General features: G+C 41.7%; 1 protein-coding gene across 2 annotated transcripts in view; it reads left to right on the top strand.

Moving 5' to 3' along the window:
* The window catches only part of KDM1A (lysine demethylase 1A), a 46,952-nt gene extending 30,938 nt beyond the window's left edge, over window positions 1-16,014 (top strand). For both annotated transcript variants that reach the window (XM_019547718.1, XM_019547717.1), the window contains 12 exons: window positions 141-235; window positions 923-1,065; window positions 1,182-1,272; window positions 2,701-2,835; window positions 5,677-5,750; window positions 8,078-8,189; window positions 8,566-8,698; window positions 10,582-10,769; window positions 11,184-11,298; window positions 13,166-13,293; window positions 13,737-13,883; window positions 15,327-16,014. In XM_019547718.1, coding sequence (XP_019403263.1) covers window positions 141-235; window positions 923-1,065; window positions 1,182-1,272; window positions 2,701-2,835; window positions 5,677-5,750; window positions 8,078-8,189; window positions 8,566-8,698; window positions 10,582-10,769; window positions 11,184-11,298; window positions 13,166-13,293; window positions 13,737-13,883; window positions 15,327-15,512 — 1,547 coding nt within the window. In that variant the 3' untranslated portion in view covers window positions 15,513-16,014. The remainder of the gene's footprint in view (window positions 1-140; window positions 236-922; window positions 1,066-1,181; window positions 1,273-2,700; window positions 2,836-5,676; window positions 5,751-8,077; window positions 8,190-8,565; window positions 8,699-10,581; window positions 10,770-11,183; window positions 11,299-13,165; window positions 13,294-13,736; window positions 13,884-15,326) is intronic.
* Window positions 16,015-17,726: the final 1,712 nt, after the last annotated feature.

Genomic DNA, 17,726 nt, shown 5'->3' with positions numbered 1-17,726 from the left:
ATGTTTTTACTTCTTTATTGAAAGACATTCTGCTTTAATATAAAGGTGCATTGAATTTGTTATTGGCTTTGGAATTTGGTTTTGTGAACAGCTTTTTACTTTTTGCATTCATACTGGATCTAACACCAGACCTTTTCCAGGAGGGAATCCAATGGCTGTGGTCAGCAAACAAGTGAACATGGAACTGGCCAAGATCAAACAAAAATGTCCACTTTATGAAGCTAATGGACAAGCTGTAAGTCTCTAGACATTTTTCCCCTTGGAATTTTTTTAAAGGGATTGTCACTTTTTGCCTGAGGAGTCCAAATGACCTTGTTACCACAAAAGGCAGGGATGGTAAGATAGGGGAAATATAATAGTTGAACTCTTATGTGGGTGGAAAGGAGGAAGGAGAGTAGTCCCACTGGAGACTATTTTCAGGAAGCTTCAGTGGGTTGATTGAATCTCACAAATGAGGATGAACAGTAGCTCATCCTGCAGAGCTGGCATTATCTGTTCTGAAAAGTGTGACACAGTTGATCATACCTCTCCTCATCTTATCCATGTGTGTAGCCCACAAAAACTTTTAAACAAAGTATCACCCTAGATCAAGATAGTAATGTCTTTGTGAACATTAGCATGTGGATCTGCTCCCTGCCTTATTTATTGCTAGGTAGCACTGATGACTTGAAGAGAAGGTATTGAGGCAGCTGGTTTTATTTTGATTAAGCCTATGTAGTAATGATACTGACTCAACAATAGAAGATACAATCGAAGTAGCATTGCTCTGACTTTTTTTTAGGATTTCAGTTCTAACAAACCTAGTTGCATACCTGCTAGGTTCCACCTTAACGCTTTCATAATTTGGAGCTTTAGTGCACTCTGCTTTTTTTTTTTTTTTTAACTCTGCAAAGACAAATCCATTACCTTTTTTGACTTTTAGGTTCCTAAAGAGAAAGATGAAATGGTGGAACAGGAGTTCAATCGGTTACTTGAAGCCACCTCCTATCTCAGTCATCAGTTGGACTTCAATGTTCTTAATAACAAGCCTGTCTCCTTAGGTCAGGCTTTGGAGGTTGTCATACAGTAGGTGTCCTTACTCTTCACTGATAGAGATTCTAACTCAGATGGGATGGTTATTTTCTTCTGGTAATACTGGGATTTTCCAGTGAGAGTCATTGATTTCTATTTCTGTTTTCCAGATTGCAAGAGAAGCATGTGAAGGATGAACAGATTGAACACTGGAAGAAAATAGTAAAAACTCAGGAGGAGTTAAAAGATCTTCTTAACAAGGTCAGGTCTTATCCCTTCCTGGTGTACATGAATCAAATATTATTCGCGTCCTTTTCTTAACTTTTGGTAGTGCCTTCCTAAGAACTTTCAGGAAAAACTAGTATCAGGAATTGCCCTTAATAATTGTATTTAAGTTGTCTGGGGGCGGGGGGGGAAACTGGATTTGAAACATAAAATTACCAGAACTATTCTGTTCTATTTTAAAGTGATATTGGCTCACATTGACACTCAGTATTGTGGCAGGCAAGGCCTGGGGAAACTACTGTTCTCTTGTTGAGCAGGGGCTTTCCAAACATTTGAGAGAGACTTTTAGTTCCCACTTCTCTTCCACCCCCGCAGCCCTGCTCCCCGTTACTGGGTTCTTTCAGACAAGTAAACAATGTTTAGAAGAAGTGGCTACTTGATATAGCTGTATTGGAAAGCAAGCTGGCATGAGTGATTCTTCAAGAGCAGGGGCAGGCAATTATTTCGGGTGGAGGGCTGCTTAACGGGGTTTGGTGAGCTTTCCAGGGCTGCATGGGTAGCCCTGCCCCTCAACAGTTGCCCCACCCCCTGGTGGGGCAGAATTCCTTGGGATCAGAAGTCCCACCCCTAACCTTTGCCACCAGCAGTCCCTCCCCTTGTCCTCTGGAAATACTCCTTTTGGGAGGGGGCTTGCCATTTTAGAACCAGAGAAAAACCGAATCATACACTAAAAGTCAAACTTTTACTACAACGTAGTTTAATTTTATTACAAAAAGTATTATTGCCATGACTTGTGTTTGCATACTGTATGTAGAGGGGATTGCATAACTACTCAAAAATAAATTCTTAGTCTTGTATATTGTGTGTGAGGATGGTTGGGGGGGGCTTGTGAAGGGCTGTGGCTCTGTGGGGGGGCATAGGGTACGTAGCGGGGGGTTGTGGGGACAGGGTGTGTGTTTGTGGGGTGTGGGGGAGGGTGGAGGGGTATGGGGACTGCTGCAGTCCCCCCCGTGGAGCAGCAGCAGGTGGGGCACTCAGGGCGCTCGTGCCCGGCACTGGTGTCCGGCAGTGTGGCGTCGGCCAACACTGCACATCGCAGCGAGTGGAGGCTCTTCCTCCCGTGAAGCTGGGAATGAGGCACAGTAGGGTATGTTGGGTGGGGGGAGGGGGATGTATGCATGGATGGCTTGCTCCCATGCTCATGGACAGAAGGGCTGGGTGGGAGGCAGTTAATTGGGGGGCACCACAGGGCTGGATGAAAGTGCCTGGCAGGTCAGGTCTGGCCTGTGGGCCGTATTTTGCTGCCCCTGTTCAAGTGGGATTTCAATGGAGTAAAGATTTCATATCTTCCTTAACAGAAAGGAAGTGTCAGCAATATCCCGAGATGCAGCTGTTATGAAATGAATTTTCATTTGTACATTAAATGACATGAAAGATTTTTCCCCTTCCCCTGCCCAACTTTAGATGGTGAATTTAAAAGAGAAGATTAGAGAGCTCCATCAACAGTACAAGGAGGCATCTGAAGTAAAACCACCTCGGGATATTACTGCGGAGTTCCTTGTGAAGAGCAAGCACAGAGATCTCACTGCACTTTGCAAGGTACAGGATGCCAGAACTAAATAGCTTTCTGCCCACAAACTACTTCTCCCTACAAGCTGACCCAGCAACTGATTTGATTTTATTTTATTTTGTTTTCAAATTATGCTTTGAAATATACATACCTGTGGTGATGTTGGGTTAGAGCCTTCTGCAAAGTAGTAATAGAAGAGCCTCAGCACTAGGGATGTGTGAAGCAGGCCCTATTTGATTGGGATTGGGCATTTGGCCCAAATCAGGGACCGATTAGATTTGTTGATTCGGATCACTGTCCCTGATTCGATTCGGCCAAATCCGAATCTGAAGATTTGATGCTGATTCAGATGTAGCAGTAATTTGGACGTGAGCACAGTTTAAATGTTTTCTCTACACACCCTGAGGTAGCAGGCACACCTTGTGATGCTGGGGCGCATGGAGCATCCCACAGGAGTGGGGGGCAGGGAGGGTACCACATGCTCAGCAGCGAACCCGGAAGTGGACCAGAAGTACTTCCAGTCCACTTCTGGGTCTGCCAGGGAGTATGCTGGGGGCCCCCCTGTGCTTCCCCAGCTTGGCAGTCAAGCACGGGGGGGGACCCCAGGTGTCCCCCCACCTCCCCCCAACCCAGAAGGCACCAGTCACCAGCATGCTCCTTGATGGACCTTCAAGTGAACTGGAAGTGCTTCTGGTCCACTTCCAAGTCTGCTGCCAAGCACACTGGGGAGCCCCCCATGCTTCTGTAGGACACTCCGTGCACCCCAGCAGTGCAGCATTCACGATCCCCTGTTGCCTAGAGGTATGTAGAAAAGCATTTAAAGCTGTCTCTATGTCCGAATCTTTCCAAATCTCTCCGAATCAATTTGGAGGGTTCCAGTTTGATTTGGAGTGATTAAAGGGTCCTCTGATTTCAATTCAGAGAATCGGGCCAAATCTCCACTGAGTTGAATCCGGGGCCGAAGCTTTGCACAGCCCTAATGGGCACCCTCTCCTCACTTCAGGATCTGGAATTTCAGGCTGTGGGGACAGACATAGTAAATAGGGGTGTGCAAAGCGGGCAGTATTTGATACGGATTCGACCCGATTCAGGGGGTAATGATTCGATTTGCTGATTCGGATCAGTCCCAGTTTGATTCAGCCAAATCTGAAGCTTCAGTTCTTATTCGGAGAATCAGCGAATTGGGCATAGACACAGCTTTATATGTTTTTTCTACATATCTCAAGGTACCAGGCGCAGCTTGTGAACGCTGTGATGCTGGGGCGGATGGAGCATCCCATGGGAGTGTGGGGAGGGTCCCCTGCATGCTTGGTAGTGGACCCCCCCAGCTCAGCAGTCACCCATGGGGGGACCCCCAAGTGCCCCCCAGACCCAGGGGGCACCAGTTGCCGAGCCGGGGGTGTGTGGGGTCCTCCACACACTCTCCGGCAGACCTGGAAGTGGTTTGGGTCTATTTCCAGGTCCACTGCTGAGCATGTGGAGGACTCCCCACGCTCCTGTGGGATGCTCCATCCACCCCAGCATCTCGCCCTTCACAAGCCACACCTGGTACTCAAGGTACATGGAAAAAACATGTAAAGCTGAGTCTATAGCCGAATTGTCGAATCTCTCCAAATCTATTCAGAGGCTTCCAGTTCGATTCAGAGAGATTAATGGGTCTCCTGATTTGATTTGGAGATTTGGCTGCTGAATCGCCTTGAAATTGAATCAGCGACTGAAGCTTCACATAGCCTTAATAGCAAAGCATTGAGCTAAGAGCTTTTTGTGATATCTTTTCTTAGACCAGCTGGATAATTGGGAAGAGGTATCAGATAGGCTTTGGGGCACAAAATGCCATTATTAGTTTAGATTACAGTTCAGCTTTGGCACTGGATCATACTACTAGATGATGAGATGATTTTCTGGAAAAAGTATGGTTTTATGGAGAGGTACCTATCCTGTGAGGCCAAAATGTCTGTAATTGAACAACGTATATGAAACTTGTGGTTATGAAGACATCATCTGCCCCCAACAGAGCTCTGTTTATGGCAACTTTGCTTCTTCAGTTGGATGAGTAGTTTCTTTTGATAGTGCTTTTGGTGTTACCTGCTTGGGTTGGTTGCCTTGATTCCTAGACCCAATTCTGTTCCTTGGCAGAATCCAAAGGCTCCTGAAGTCATCTGCTTCTCATATCTAATCACTCGAGTCCTTCTGGCTCTTTGTTTTATGATTCTACAGGTTCTCCAACAGAGACTGTTTACTAATATGCTAGGAGGCTAGCACTATATTATTTGGTTAAAGTACTTCCCATGCAAAATTGTCCAGTTCCAATAGCTAGGAGAACCATATACTATCTCACTCCACAAAGTCTGAAAGAGAATCCCTGACTTCTCTGATCTTTATTTATGGGTTTTGGGGTTTTTTTGATTGTTTGATATGCTGACATTCCAGGAATGTAAACATTTCTATATTGGTCTGTGTGTTTTGCTGCATAAATGGGTATTGCAGATGTGAAACATCCCTTTTAGTCTTTCTGCTGGCTTCATTAGGAATTGGCTCAAACCTTATCCTGATTAATGTTTTAAGGTCCTATATTATAAGTAATAATGGGCAGTACTATAATATAACATTTTAATAAATTTTAATTTTCCCAACTTGGGAGTTTTAAAATTTTTTTTTATGTTACGTTAAAATATAGTGGGGGTTTTTTGGTTCAGTTTTATGCGTGGGATAACATACCCAGAACATACCTCTGTCATTGAGCTATTGTGAAAGTGACCTTTTGTAATGCAACAAGTTTACAGTATAAACTTCAGTTATTGTTTGTTATCATACTTGGAAGAAAAAATCGTGACTAATATCTGTTCTGGATCTGCCTAATTTCTTTTAAGGAGTATGATGAATTAGCTGAAACGCAGGGCAAGCTGGAAGAGAAACTCCAAGAACTTGAGGCTAATCCACCAAGGTAAAAAAACAAAAACTCAGCTGGTGGGGGGATGGGTAATTTTGGTTTTACTAGATTGAGAAGATTCAGGAAAGATAGTAACTTTCATTTAGTTTTGCAAAAATATTATTTAGTGGTCTTGTATTATACTTTGTTAGCTGGATGCAGTTGCATGATGGTTGAGTGTCCTCAGTTTCAGAAAATCAGCCAATTTTACCGGTGACTTATAAAACATTAGAAGCTTTTCTCTAGAGGGGGGGCCTATTGATATAGCTACCTCAGCTGTAACTAGTGGCCTGACTTAAACCTTGGAATAAAAATCCTTGAAATACCCATTAACGAAAATTCCCAAATATTGGTACATGTGGATATTTTTTGGCATCATGCCGTACAGATTCCTCAGTTTTTCTCCTAAAACACTACAAATTATGGAAGTGCCTCTTGAATTGTGACTGTTGCTGGATACTACATCCAGCTTTTATACACAAGTCCAAGGTGCATATGTAATATAACTGCATTCATCCTACTTGATATCTTCTTCATGTATCCCTTTTGATTATCCACTGTGAGGCTGCATCTCTATCTCCTTTTCCTTCCAGTATCACTATTTCCTAGGATAATCCCCCACATGGTAAACATGGCCTTTATTCTTTGTAGATTATATATTACTACTACTTTGGGCCATATTAAGCAAACAGTATGCGATATGGGTCTAATTTACCCACTGGTTTGGATTGCTCTTGCATCAGTTACCCATTCTTTTCTACTTCTCTAGTCTTTTGTCATTTGCAAACTTTTATCAGTAGTTTTAATTAAGTTTTCTTTGGGTTGTTTAAATAGTATAGGACCAAGAGCCAATCCCTGCCGAGCCCATCTAGTGCATCTGCTCAATGATGATTTCGTTTATGGTCACATTTTGAAGCGCTGAACAGACAGAGAAATGAAAGAACTTAGGCTCCAGTCCTTAAAGTTGCTGTTCATGTACATAAGTCTTCAGCAATGGCAAGCACCTAAAAACCTTTGAGCATCTGGATCTTACCTTCTATGGTCCTGAATTAAAACTGTTTCATATCTCATATGTATTTTGTATATGAAGACTTTTTATATCACTGCAGATAAGTAAAATGAACTAAAATAACTTACTTTTCTCCTATAGAAGCTGAAAAATATTGAGTGCAGTCTGAATAGAATTGCAACTCTTCTTTAAATAGCAGACCTCTCTTGTTGTTCTTTATAGGACTAAGGTCCTAAGTATGTGTTTGGAGAAGCATATATGTTTGCACACAGAGATACAGACTGTATTGGTAGATTGGCTAGGCTGCAGTACTGCAGAAGGACCTGGGGGTCACAGTGGACCATAAGCTGAATGTGAATGAATGGTGTGCACCTGAGAACTGTTCTAAAAGCTTTTATTTTTAAGATTTTAGGCAAAACCTTTCAATTGTGAACAAATTTTTATTGCCATTAATCTCATAACTTACGTTGTTCTGGATCTGCTCTGTAAAGAGGAGAGAAGGAATAATCAGGATGCGAAGGGAGTTAGAAGGAGGCAGACCCGCCCCTTAATGGTGCAACAGAAAGGAATAAAACACAAATCAGGACCAGGAACACTAAAACGTTGCAAGCTTTAATTGTGTGGAAATGATATGCTGGTGTTATAGGACATGATCCAGGTTATTAGGCTTCTGAAAATGTGCATGTTTTCCTCAATAGGTTTGAATTTTAGTTTAGATTTAAATATGAACATTATCTGTACTTCCAGTTCTTAGTTTAGTATCTCTGTGTTAGTAATTTCAGATAAATACGATTTATAGTCTCTATCTTTTCCTCCATTTCCAAGTATTTTGCCTGGGAATACAAAGAAGTTTATAGCTTTAGTTTGAAAACATATTGTAGACAAATAGTTCCAAAAACGTTTGGATCAATGCACCCTGTTCTCTCTTTGAAAAATGTATTATCGACAACTACGCACCCTTATCAGATGTACAATTTAAAACATTAGAAAAATGCACAGGATCTTGAACCATTTTTAGTTGTACAAAAGTTAGTTTGGCTGTTGTTCCTAGACTGGAATTAAAGTAATGTGTGTAACTATTTATCACAGAGGGAATGTCTGCTGTGGCTGCAGTTTTAACTGAAGATTTATTATACTTTTTTGTCTACTCTTACATTGGTTAAATAGCTTGATAGTCATCCTTGTTTCACCATACTTATTTCCAGAAGTGCCGCTTTCAGGTAGAAAGTCAGGATCGTTGGAAATAGGATCCACCTGCATCCTTTGAGAGAGAAATGTTTGCAGAATTTTAGTCACTACAAAGTAAAACTTTCTCTTACTTTTTGTTTTCTAGTGATGTGTATCTATCCTCAAGGGACAGGCAGATACTCGACTGGCATTTTGCTAATCTAGAATTTGCTAATGCGACACCTCTGTCTACACTCTCACTGAAGCACTGGGACCAGGTAGCCAATTCATAAGTTCTGTTTCTGTGTGATATGAGTCATTTCTAAGTTTTAAATATGATGCACCTCAACTTTATCCCTTCACCTCTTTTCCAGCATGTTTTTTGAGCATTACAGAGGTCTGTACATTTTTATTGATGGTGTTTCATACGGCTCAATTAATATACACGTGGGCTTTACGTAGTTAATATTTTTTTATTCGCTGTAGGGAAATAGTCCATACTGATTTTTACCTGTTCATGTAATTAATTAGGTACATCACTTTTACCTGAAAAAGTTCTGGTATTTATTCCAAATTGGTTACTGTGCCCATTAATTTATCCCTTCTTGGATTGATATGACTTGGTTATAATTACTTTTTATATTTTCATTTCAGGATGATGACTTTGAATTCACAGGCAGTCATTTGACTGTGAGGAATGGATATTCTTGTGTGCCTGTAGCCTTAGCAGAAGGGTTGGACATCAAGTTAAACACAGCAGTTCGACAGGTTCGCTACACAGCTTCAGGTAAACGAAACCTAACCTCAGAAATTGCGCCGCAGAGTAACATTATCATCTGACAGTTGCTAGGTAACAGGTTTCATGTGCTTTTTGCACTGAGTACAGTCACCCAGAAAAGCAATGCCTGGTAAGATCATCTGATGATCTCACCATCATACATCCTAACCTTGAAGCCAGGTTAAAGAAGGGTTAGCACTAATGCTTATTTGTGCTCCAGAGGCTTCAAGGATATTATTCCTGTATCTCTGGATCTGGGGTGCCTTTGGGGCTGATGGAACAAGTAATGGAGGAAAGGAGCCCAAAGTTTGCACTGGTGCAGAATCAGTGCTACATCTTTGTCAAGATGGACAGTGTCTAATCCCTCTTTATCAGTATTCTGTTCCTTGAGGGAGGGCGAATCCTGTAGTTTCAAAGTCTTTGATATGGCAGTTGTATTAAATGATCTGTGAAAACCCATCTGTGTGTAGCTTTTGGATCATCTTCCAAATGGATACATTCTCTTGATGAAACTCCTTGGCCTGCTCTAGTTCTTTGGGGATGCTCTTAGATTTGCTTTTCGTGTGGATTGTTTGCCCTTTTGATCAGTGTGGCCCTTCTGGTAACTACAGTCACCTGCATTTTACTGCTTGAAGGTGTTAGTTGATTGCAAAAAACTGGTACCTGTCAACTCTTCTACTAGAAATAAGATCTCTTCATCTAACCCATTTCTACCTTGTGAGCCTTAAGCCATCATCAGTGTTCTCGGCTGGTATTAATGATTGTGTGTCAAATACCAGTTGGAAAGGACATGATGATGCAGCGCAGTTTACCAAGTGTAAAGTTGGCCCATTATGTTCTACATGTTAGACCCAATGGGACAAGAAGAGAGTCAGTCTAATGTGTCATTAAAAAACTGTTTAGTTTAGTTTGGGGTTGTAGATGCTAAAATGACTTGCTTATCTTGTTATGTCATGGTGTTGCTATACCCTAAAATTGGGGTTGTTTGGATTCTTTAACGGAACAGTTTTTAAAATTAAAGTTTAATTGACTTTCTTGGATTTAAAATGCATGGTTTTGAGCCATCTCTATAATGCATTTTGCCTTGAATTACTGATTTTGCTACAACCTTAATGCTCTCTTTCCAAAGCTTGTGTTTGGAAATAGAATGGCACCACAGTGTATCTGGGAGAAAAAGCATGACAGGATCATTCAGTGTTTGTATAGCATCCAGCACAAAGGAATCTTGACCCAAGGCTGAAGCTGATAAGTGCTGCAATAATACAAAAAATGACTAATTAAGGAGAAAAAAATAGAAGAATCTTGTGATTTCCTTCAGAGCTCAGTATAAGTTACCATGAAAACATTTTCATAGGAAGAGATGGCAACCAGAAAGCAAGCTAATTGGAGAGAATTAAAGGAAACCAGGATAGCTGTATTCTGGAAGCTTCTTGTCTGAATATTTTGGCAAGCTAATGCTGTTCTCCTGCATTTTCCATTGTCCAATCAACACAAAAAGTTAGTGAAATATCTTCCTGTGTCATGGTGCTACACAAGCTATTCCCTGCCTTCAGTTTCCTTTGGCTTCCTGTCACCTTTTCTAGTAAGATGAAACAAGTTTGCCTGGACTGGCAAACTCTGGGGCAAAGAATTTCATGAAGAGTATTTGCATAGTGTCAGTAGGCACGGTCCTGGAGGGTATTACCAGCATTCTAACTTTGGTCAATGAGGTTATGTTGTGAATTCAAGTACTTAAAAGTTAAAATAATGGTGGAGTTGATGTTGTCTATGCAGCCTGTTCTGGTTCCCGTTAAGGGTCTGCATTATGTTTTTCTTCATTGCAAGATCATACACTGTTTCTCTCACAGGACTAGTAAGTGAATGAACCTCTATTTTTCCCCCTCCTTTTCCAGGATGTGAAGTGATAGCCGTGAACACCCGCTCTACTAGTCAGACTTTTATTTATAAATGTGATGCTGTCCTGTGCACTCTTCCCTTGGGAGTGCTGAAACAACAGCCACCTGCTGTACAGTTTGTGCCTCCTCTTCCTGAGTGGAAAACGTCTGCAGTGCAGAGGATGGGATTTGGCAACCTGAACAAGGTGACTTGGCACAGAAGGAGGAAACACAAGAGTACAATAAACAGGTTCTGAAAAGTGTTGCATTAGGGAGAAACAGTCTACTTCCATTTCCTTTTCTTCCTAGGTCCTTACTCAGAGAAATATGCAGAGAGCTATTTGAACAAAGAACTGAAATAAGGAGCTCTCCGTACCTCATCCCTGCTAGTGTGTGGTAGTGGTGGACTGTTCTACAATTGCCATGTTTTAGCAGTGGATGAACTAACCTGTCTATGTAGTGAATTTTCAGACTGCCTTGGGGTGCTTCCATATGACATGCAGTGTATACAAAGTGTTTTGTAAAAGCTGAGTTTTAAATTCCCTGCTGAAATTTATGTAGAGGATACTTGCATTCTGTTATGAGTCTTCCTAATGCTTGAGCCTTCACCTTATTTCTAGGTGGTGTTGTGTTTTGACCGTGTCTTCTGGGATCCAAGTGTCAATTTGTTCGGACATGTAGGCAGCACTACTGCCAGCAGAGGAGAACTTTTCCTTTTCTGGAATCTCTACAAAGGTAACTATGTTGGCTGTTAAGTTTTATCATGTTCACTTCTACACAGGAGCAGAACTTGAAAGTATCACTTTATAAATGCTACTTCCTTATCTGTCAATTACAGAAGATTGCTATTTCCATGTTATAAATGAGCAGTCTCCAGTAGAAAGGAGCAGTGACTTGCCAACAGTCACAAGTCAGGAACAGAGCTGGATATAGAATACAGGTCAACCGAATCCTTCCTTCCTTTTAAATCTAGACACCAGAACAGGACATATTTTGCATAGCTTTAGTGAAACTGATAGAGGTTGAATCACTGCTGTAATCCTTCCCAATATTTCCATTTATACATAAAGGATCGCGTTAGCTCTTTTTGTCATAGCATTGCTCTAGAAGCTTAGCTGTTGAATTGCTTTTTCTCTATGGCCATTAGTTTTGGAGTCGCTTCTTTTTAGGACACAGTTCTACATTTTGTATTTTACTGTACTAATAAAATTGAGCTCCAGTACACTGATGATGCTGTAATGTATTGTCACTTGGAAGCAGACCTTCACGCAATTGTCAGCATTTTTACCAAGGCCTACAAGAAAATGGGACTTGTGCTTAGCGTTCAGAAAACTAAGGTCCTCCACCAACAAGCTCTTAATGAGCAATCCCCAGCTCCTGTAATTCAGATTCACAGTGAGATTCTTGAGTGTTCCATATTTCCTGTACCTCAGAAGCCATTTCTCGTGGAAGCCGTCTCTCGTCATTGTAATGATGCCAAAATAAATCCAGCGTCGCCTCAAATGTGCAAGTGCAGCCTTCAGACACCTGAGGAAATAGGTGTTGAAAGATCACGACATCTGATCTGAAACCAAGATCATGGTTTATCAAGCAGTTGTGATCCCCGCTTTACTGTATGGAGCTGAGACATGGATAACATACAGGAGACACTTCAAGTTGTTGAAGTGCCATCAACGCTGCCTGTGAACAACCCTTCAAATCAAGTGGGAAGACAGATGCACCAACATTAGCATCCTCTCGCAAACGAACACCACGAGCATCGAGGCAATGATCATCCCAAATGAACTTTTCAGCACTGGCCACATCATCTGGATGTCTGGCTTCAGAAGTCTAGAGTAAGTTTTATTCTCCAAGCTCAGTCAAGGCCTATGCTCTGGAGGAGGGGCAGAGAAAGCACTTCAAGGATGTCCTTACCGCCTGCTTGAAAAGATGCAACATTGATAAAATCATGGGAGACTATCACCCAGGACTGCCTTGAATGGAGGAAGAATCTGCTGCAAGGATCTCAGTGCTTTGAAACCTTATGATGACAACAGGAAACAGAAAAGCGGGAGCGGCAGAAACAGCATGTTGCAGACCAAAATGAGAATCCAGAGCCACCACCTGGCACAGAAACACGTGCTTGAGTTGCAGCAGAGTCTGCCGGCCCTGAATTGGTCTTGTCAGACATGTTTGGATCTACAGATAAGGCAGTCACGGAAGACTACTGTCCTCCACTGTGAAGAAGACTTAATAAAAGACTCTTGGACCTAGCTTACCAAGTAATTACAGAATGCTTTGTCTATCTGTCATCCTCAAATTTTATCAAGTATTTTCCAGCCTAATGCTATTCCTTGTGAAATCCTAATAGAAACATCCTTATTTGATCATTCCTACTGAACAGATAATACATGATGATTTTAGTAATCCAATCCTGCAAACTGCCCCAACTGAGAAGTGTCCGTAAAGTGTCCATTTTTATTCAAACTTTTTTCTTTTTTCAAGTGAAGTATTTGCCTTATGATGATATACATTACTGAATTAACGCTCTACTACCCCTTCCCAATACTACTGTATTATTACCAATATGTTGAGTATTGATGCCTTGTTCTTTTCTCCTTAGCTCCAATTCTTTTAGCATTAGTGGCTGGAGAAGCAGCTGGAATCATGGAAAACATCAGTGATGACGTCATTGTTGGGCGCTGTCTGGCAATTCTGAAAGGCATATTTGGCAGTAGTGCTGTCCCACAGGTAGTATGCCTATCCATATCCTTCTTTGCTTTTTTAAAACATCAGTCTGTATTAAGTGATAACATTATCTGTCTGAGTGTGGTGCTTACACCATGGTTGTCATGATGCTTTGCCTCCAAGGAATCCAAGAGTGCCAGCTCTTGTTGTATCAAATTAATTTAGGGAATGCACCTATCAAAGCAATGGTAGTCCTGCGAAATGACAGGGAGACTAGGGCTCATGCCTATCTATAGTGGAGTGTACTTATGAACAACATATTTCAAAAAACTGCATTTCCTTCCATTTAATTTCTTTTTATTTGTGAGTATTTCTTAATGTAGAGAAAATAAACAACTCTTAGGGGGTCTCATGCTTTCCCCCCCCCCTTCGTAATCTGCTGTTCATAAATTTGGTATCATAAATGATTTCAGTGTCATCTCTAATGGAACTTTTTCTTGTTTCAGCCCAAAGAGACTGTGGTGTCCCGCTGGCGTGCTGACCCATGGGCCCGAGGGTCCTATTCCTATGTAGCAGCTGGATCTTCTGGAAATGATTATGATTTGATGGCTCAGCCAATTACTCCTGGTCCAGCCATTCCAGGTGCTCCCCAGGTGAGGCTGTAAAAATTCTATTAGGATTGACTTGCATGAGATTCTAAGAGACTATGCTTTTTAAAAGGTATTTGGGCAATGGGAGTATTAAATCATTATCTCCAGATAATGCCTAGAACTGGTTGGAAAATGGAATTTGTCCCACAGGAAATCCCAGCACCTAAAAACATCTTTTTGTTCCAAATTGCAACAAACATTGAAAATTTCAGACTTTATTCTTGAAAGAGACTTTGACTCAGAAATGCCAAGATATTTCATTTTGATAATGTAAAAATAGGTTTAGCATTTTACTGTGTTTTTTTATATAGTAAACATAAGTCTAGATGGAATATCTTAGTGAAATGATTGGAATTGATTTGTTTCAATAATTTCTTCTGTTGCAGACTTCAGCAAACCTGCATAAACCTCCATTTTGACTGGGAAATACTGTCAAAATATTTTGCTGTTTGATTCTGTTAACACTATTACAGTATAAAACAGGGGATTTGTGTTTCCAAACCTTCCATTTAAACAGAAGTCTCTGACTGATCCTGTAAAGCACTGATTCTCAACCAAGGTGCTATGAATTCCTTTTAAGGGTACTGCTCAATATTAGCACTGTTAAATGTGCCGACAACATACGTTTCAAGTGGGAAGTCAGTGTCAAAAACATTCTTACCTGTTTTGTTGTTTCTGAGTTCTTTGCAACAGAAGATTAGTTCTGTTATTTGTTTCTGTGGTCATATCTGTACAGTGAGGAAGCATATGCAGTACTGTTGTTTGAAAATATTCTCCTATGGACCTAACCTGAATGGGGGGGAAAATGCTATTTATGACAGGGGTCAGCAACATTTTTGGGCAAACTGCCAAAAACACCCGCAACCTCAACTTGTGAGATGTTGGCGGGTCAGGGGTGCATGTTGGGGGAGCTGCAAAGGGGCTTATCCTTGTTGTGGCAGCACAGCCCCAGCACCTTCCCTGCCGTCCGTGTCAAGGTGCATGTGCCAAACAAAATGCCTTTGCGTGCCATGCTCTGGCACCTGGGCTGGGGGTTGCCTACCCCTGGTTTATGATATTATAGAAATGTTCGAACAGCTTTTCAAAATGGCATTCTCTGTTCCCTCTCCTGCCCAATTTTTGGCTCTAAAAGCTTTCAGTAATAATCTTTCTCTTTGAACTCGTGCCCAGCTATCTCAAACTAGCAAGAAAGTTTTCCCATACTGAGAGACACATTTTGAGAGTGTGTGTGGGTTTGAAGATGCGTGAGGATTTCTCTTTGGGGAAATGGTGTTTGTTGCAGGAAAGCTTAAAACTTCTGATAGGTAGAGATAATAAATTGTGCCTTAAACAGCCTCTAGCTATATAGAGATGTTTATTTTAAGGTGGTTCTGCAGGGGGGAAAAAAGTATTTCTGGAAAAACCTGTACAAATTTTAACACAATGTGTTTTCTTTTTCCTTCCTAGCCAATTCCTCGCCTGTTCTTTGCAGGAGAACATACCATTCGTAACTACCCTGCAACTGTCCATGGCGCTCTTCTGAGTGGACTGAGAGAAGCAGGTCGCATTGCAGACCAGTTTCTTGGGGCAATGTATACTTTGCCTCGGCAAGCTACACCTGGGGTGCCCACGCAACAGGCTGCTAGCATGTAAGGAAGATTGCAAGCTGCCAGGATAAGAGAGCAGTGAGATCATAGGTGCGTTTGTGGTGGTGTTGTTTCTGGGACCAAGATATCTTTGTAGTCTGTAGCAGTAGACACTGAAAGGACTGAGCCAGAAGCCACTTTAAGGGCGTCACCTTTCCCCTTCCCTCCTCATGGCCCACTTGGAAGAGACACCTATTCTCTTCACTTATTCACAGATCCCATTCTCCCTCTTTGCCCCAGTGCTTATGTCTACAGAGCCTCTTACTGCCAAGCCAGTCAGGAATTCCTGTGACTGCAAATCCATTTGGAAATTAGGTCCTGGGTCTGTATAGGTATTTCTTTTAGCACAAGAGGAACTTACCCAAGTGTTCGCAAGTCAAGAATTGCAGAAAAGGTTTAGACTCTCAGGCAGCCAGTTACTCTCTGTAACAACCAGTGTAGAATTTGTCTTTATGTGGATTTTTTTGTGTATTTTGTTTTGGAAAAAAAATATTTTTGATCAAGTTTCATTTCTTTTTCTTTTTCATTTGAGAATGAAATTAGTGCATCTGTTTCTTCACCAGTAACAGCAGCGCTTCAAATAACACTGATCACAACACCCTTCCCAAATAGCTCTTCAGCCACTGCATAATCATTGGACAGTCTGTAGGAAGGAGATTGGGATTCATACAAAAGTCTCTGTGGCTATATGGACCTTTCTTGATAGTCCACAGAGCACCATTTTGAGAATCACATTTTAACAGAAATACCAAACTAGTTCATGATATATAGAAACAATATGATGCTCCTGGATATATGTTGAGTATTTGATAATGGATTCAACTTAACTGAAGTGCAAGTCGTTTGAATAGGAGCAGTAGCAGACTTGACCACTGTCCAGGGAAGTAGAAATTAAGATAATATAATTACAAGAAGTGTCTAATGAAGAGGGCTTGTTATAAGGATTGTCCTTTTTACTCCAGTTACTACCCTGGAAAAAATGTGAACAGAGTATCTGTGAATTTCAGGTAGGTCTGAGAAATGATGAATGGAGCTAAAGCAGTAATAATCATAGTGGGAACAGTATTCAGTGAGAATGTGTTTGAAAAATTTCAGCACTCGCTGTCTCTGTCCTGGAGAAATCTAGACCCTGGTAACTCACTCTTAAAGAATACCTTCCCAGCAGCCTCCCTACCCTGATGGGTATCTGTGGTAACTAATCTCAAATCACTTTGTATAAGTGCATCTTAAATACTGGAAGCTGATTGAAAGACCATGCACACACAAGTACTGGCCTGATGTGCACATTTGTGACAAGGGAATTGCAACCTTCTGTAGCTTCACCTTTGAAATGGTCCCAAGGAGAAATCATTGTAGCACTCTGACCTTGAGGTGGCAGTGTTACGGCTAATTATGCATCAGTACAAACCTTCGTGTATCTTGCCGGACATGGATAGAAAAGCACTCCGTTGGCCACGACAACTGCCAGGGCACCCAGGAGCAGCCCTGGATCTAACACCCAAAAATTACATTTGTGTTATACATATAGTATGCCCACTGCTTGTGTAAGTTCTGCCCCCCTTGCTGGCAGCCAGTGAACAGGTCTCTGTCTTGTTTTTGTCCCACAGCTTATTCAGTTCCAGTGTAATGGATAGCTTTTAGCAGTTAAAATTTAGCCTATTGTGTACAATCCTGCCAATGTCAACCATGCAGAGTAGTTGTGCTATGATGGAAACAGTTTTCTTTGCTTCTGTGTTGCCTTGGGTTGGACTGGGTAGGGTTAGCCCTTTGCTGTCTGTGCTCCAGCAAACTCCCTTCTCGCTCGGTGTGTCACAGGTCATCTGCAGACCTTGTTGACCTCTGAAGACAAAGGTGGTAGACAGTATTTAGGGAAGATAAAACAGTTGGGTAGTAAAAATCAAAACATAATCCTGCCAAGCTCTTAATGGAATCACCCATCAGAACATCCACTCAGCAACTTGCTGGTAGAGATTGGCTTCTGAAAATCAGCCCGTCTTCATAAGTTGCTTCCGCCATCAAGACGGATGCAGCTGGATCCTAACCAGAGGGGAAAATGGTCAGGTTATGACAGAGAAGTAATAGCCATCCCTCGTTTGGATCTGAGCCCCTGGTTTGACTAGCAGATCCAGAGTGTGTGCGTCCCCATGAGTCAGAGCCTGCCACCATCTCGGCAGTGCCAGGGTAGTTGTGGCAGAAAAAAATATTAATGGGGTGATGTAAA

This window comes from Crocodylus porosus, unplaced genomic scaffold (assembly GCF_001723895.1).
Source record: "Crocodylus porosus isolate Cpor-Errol unplaced genomic scaffold, CroPor_comp1, whole genome shotgun sequence".
Taxonomy (NCBI): Eukaryota; Metazoa; Chordata; order Crocodylia; family Crocodylidae; genus Crocodylus; species Crocodylus porosus.
Note: the sequence above shows the minus strand (reverse complement) of the source record. Positions and strands in the feature narration are given on the sequence as shown.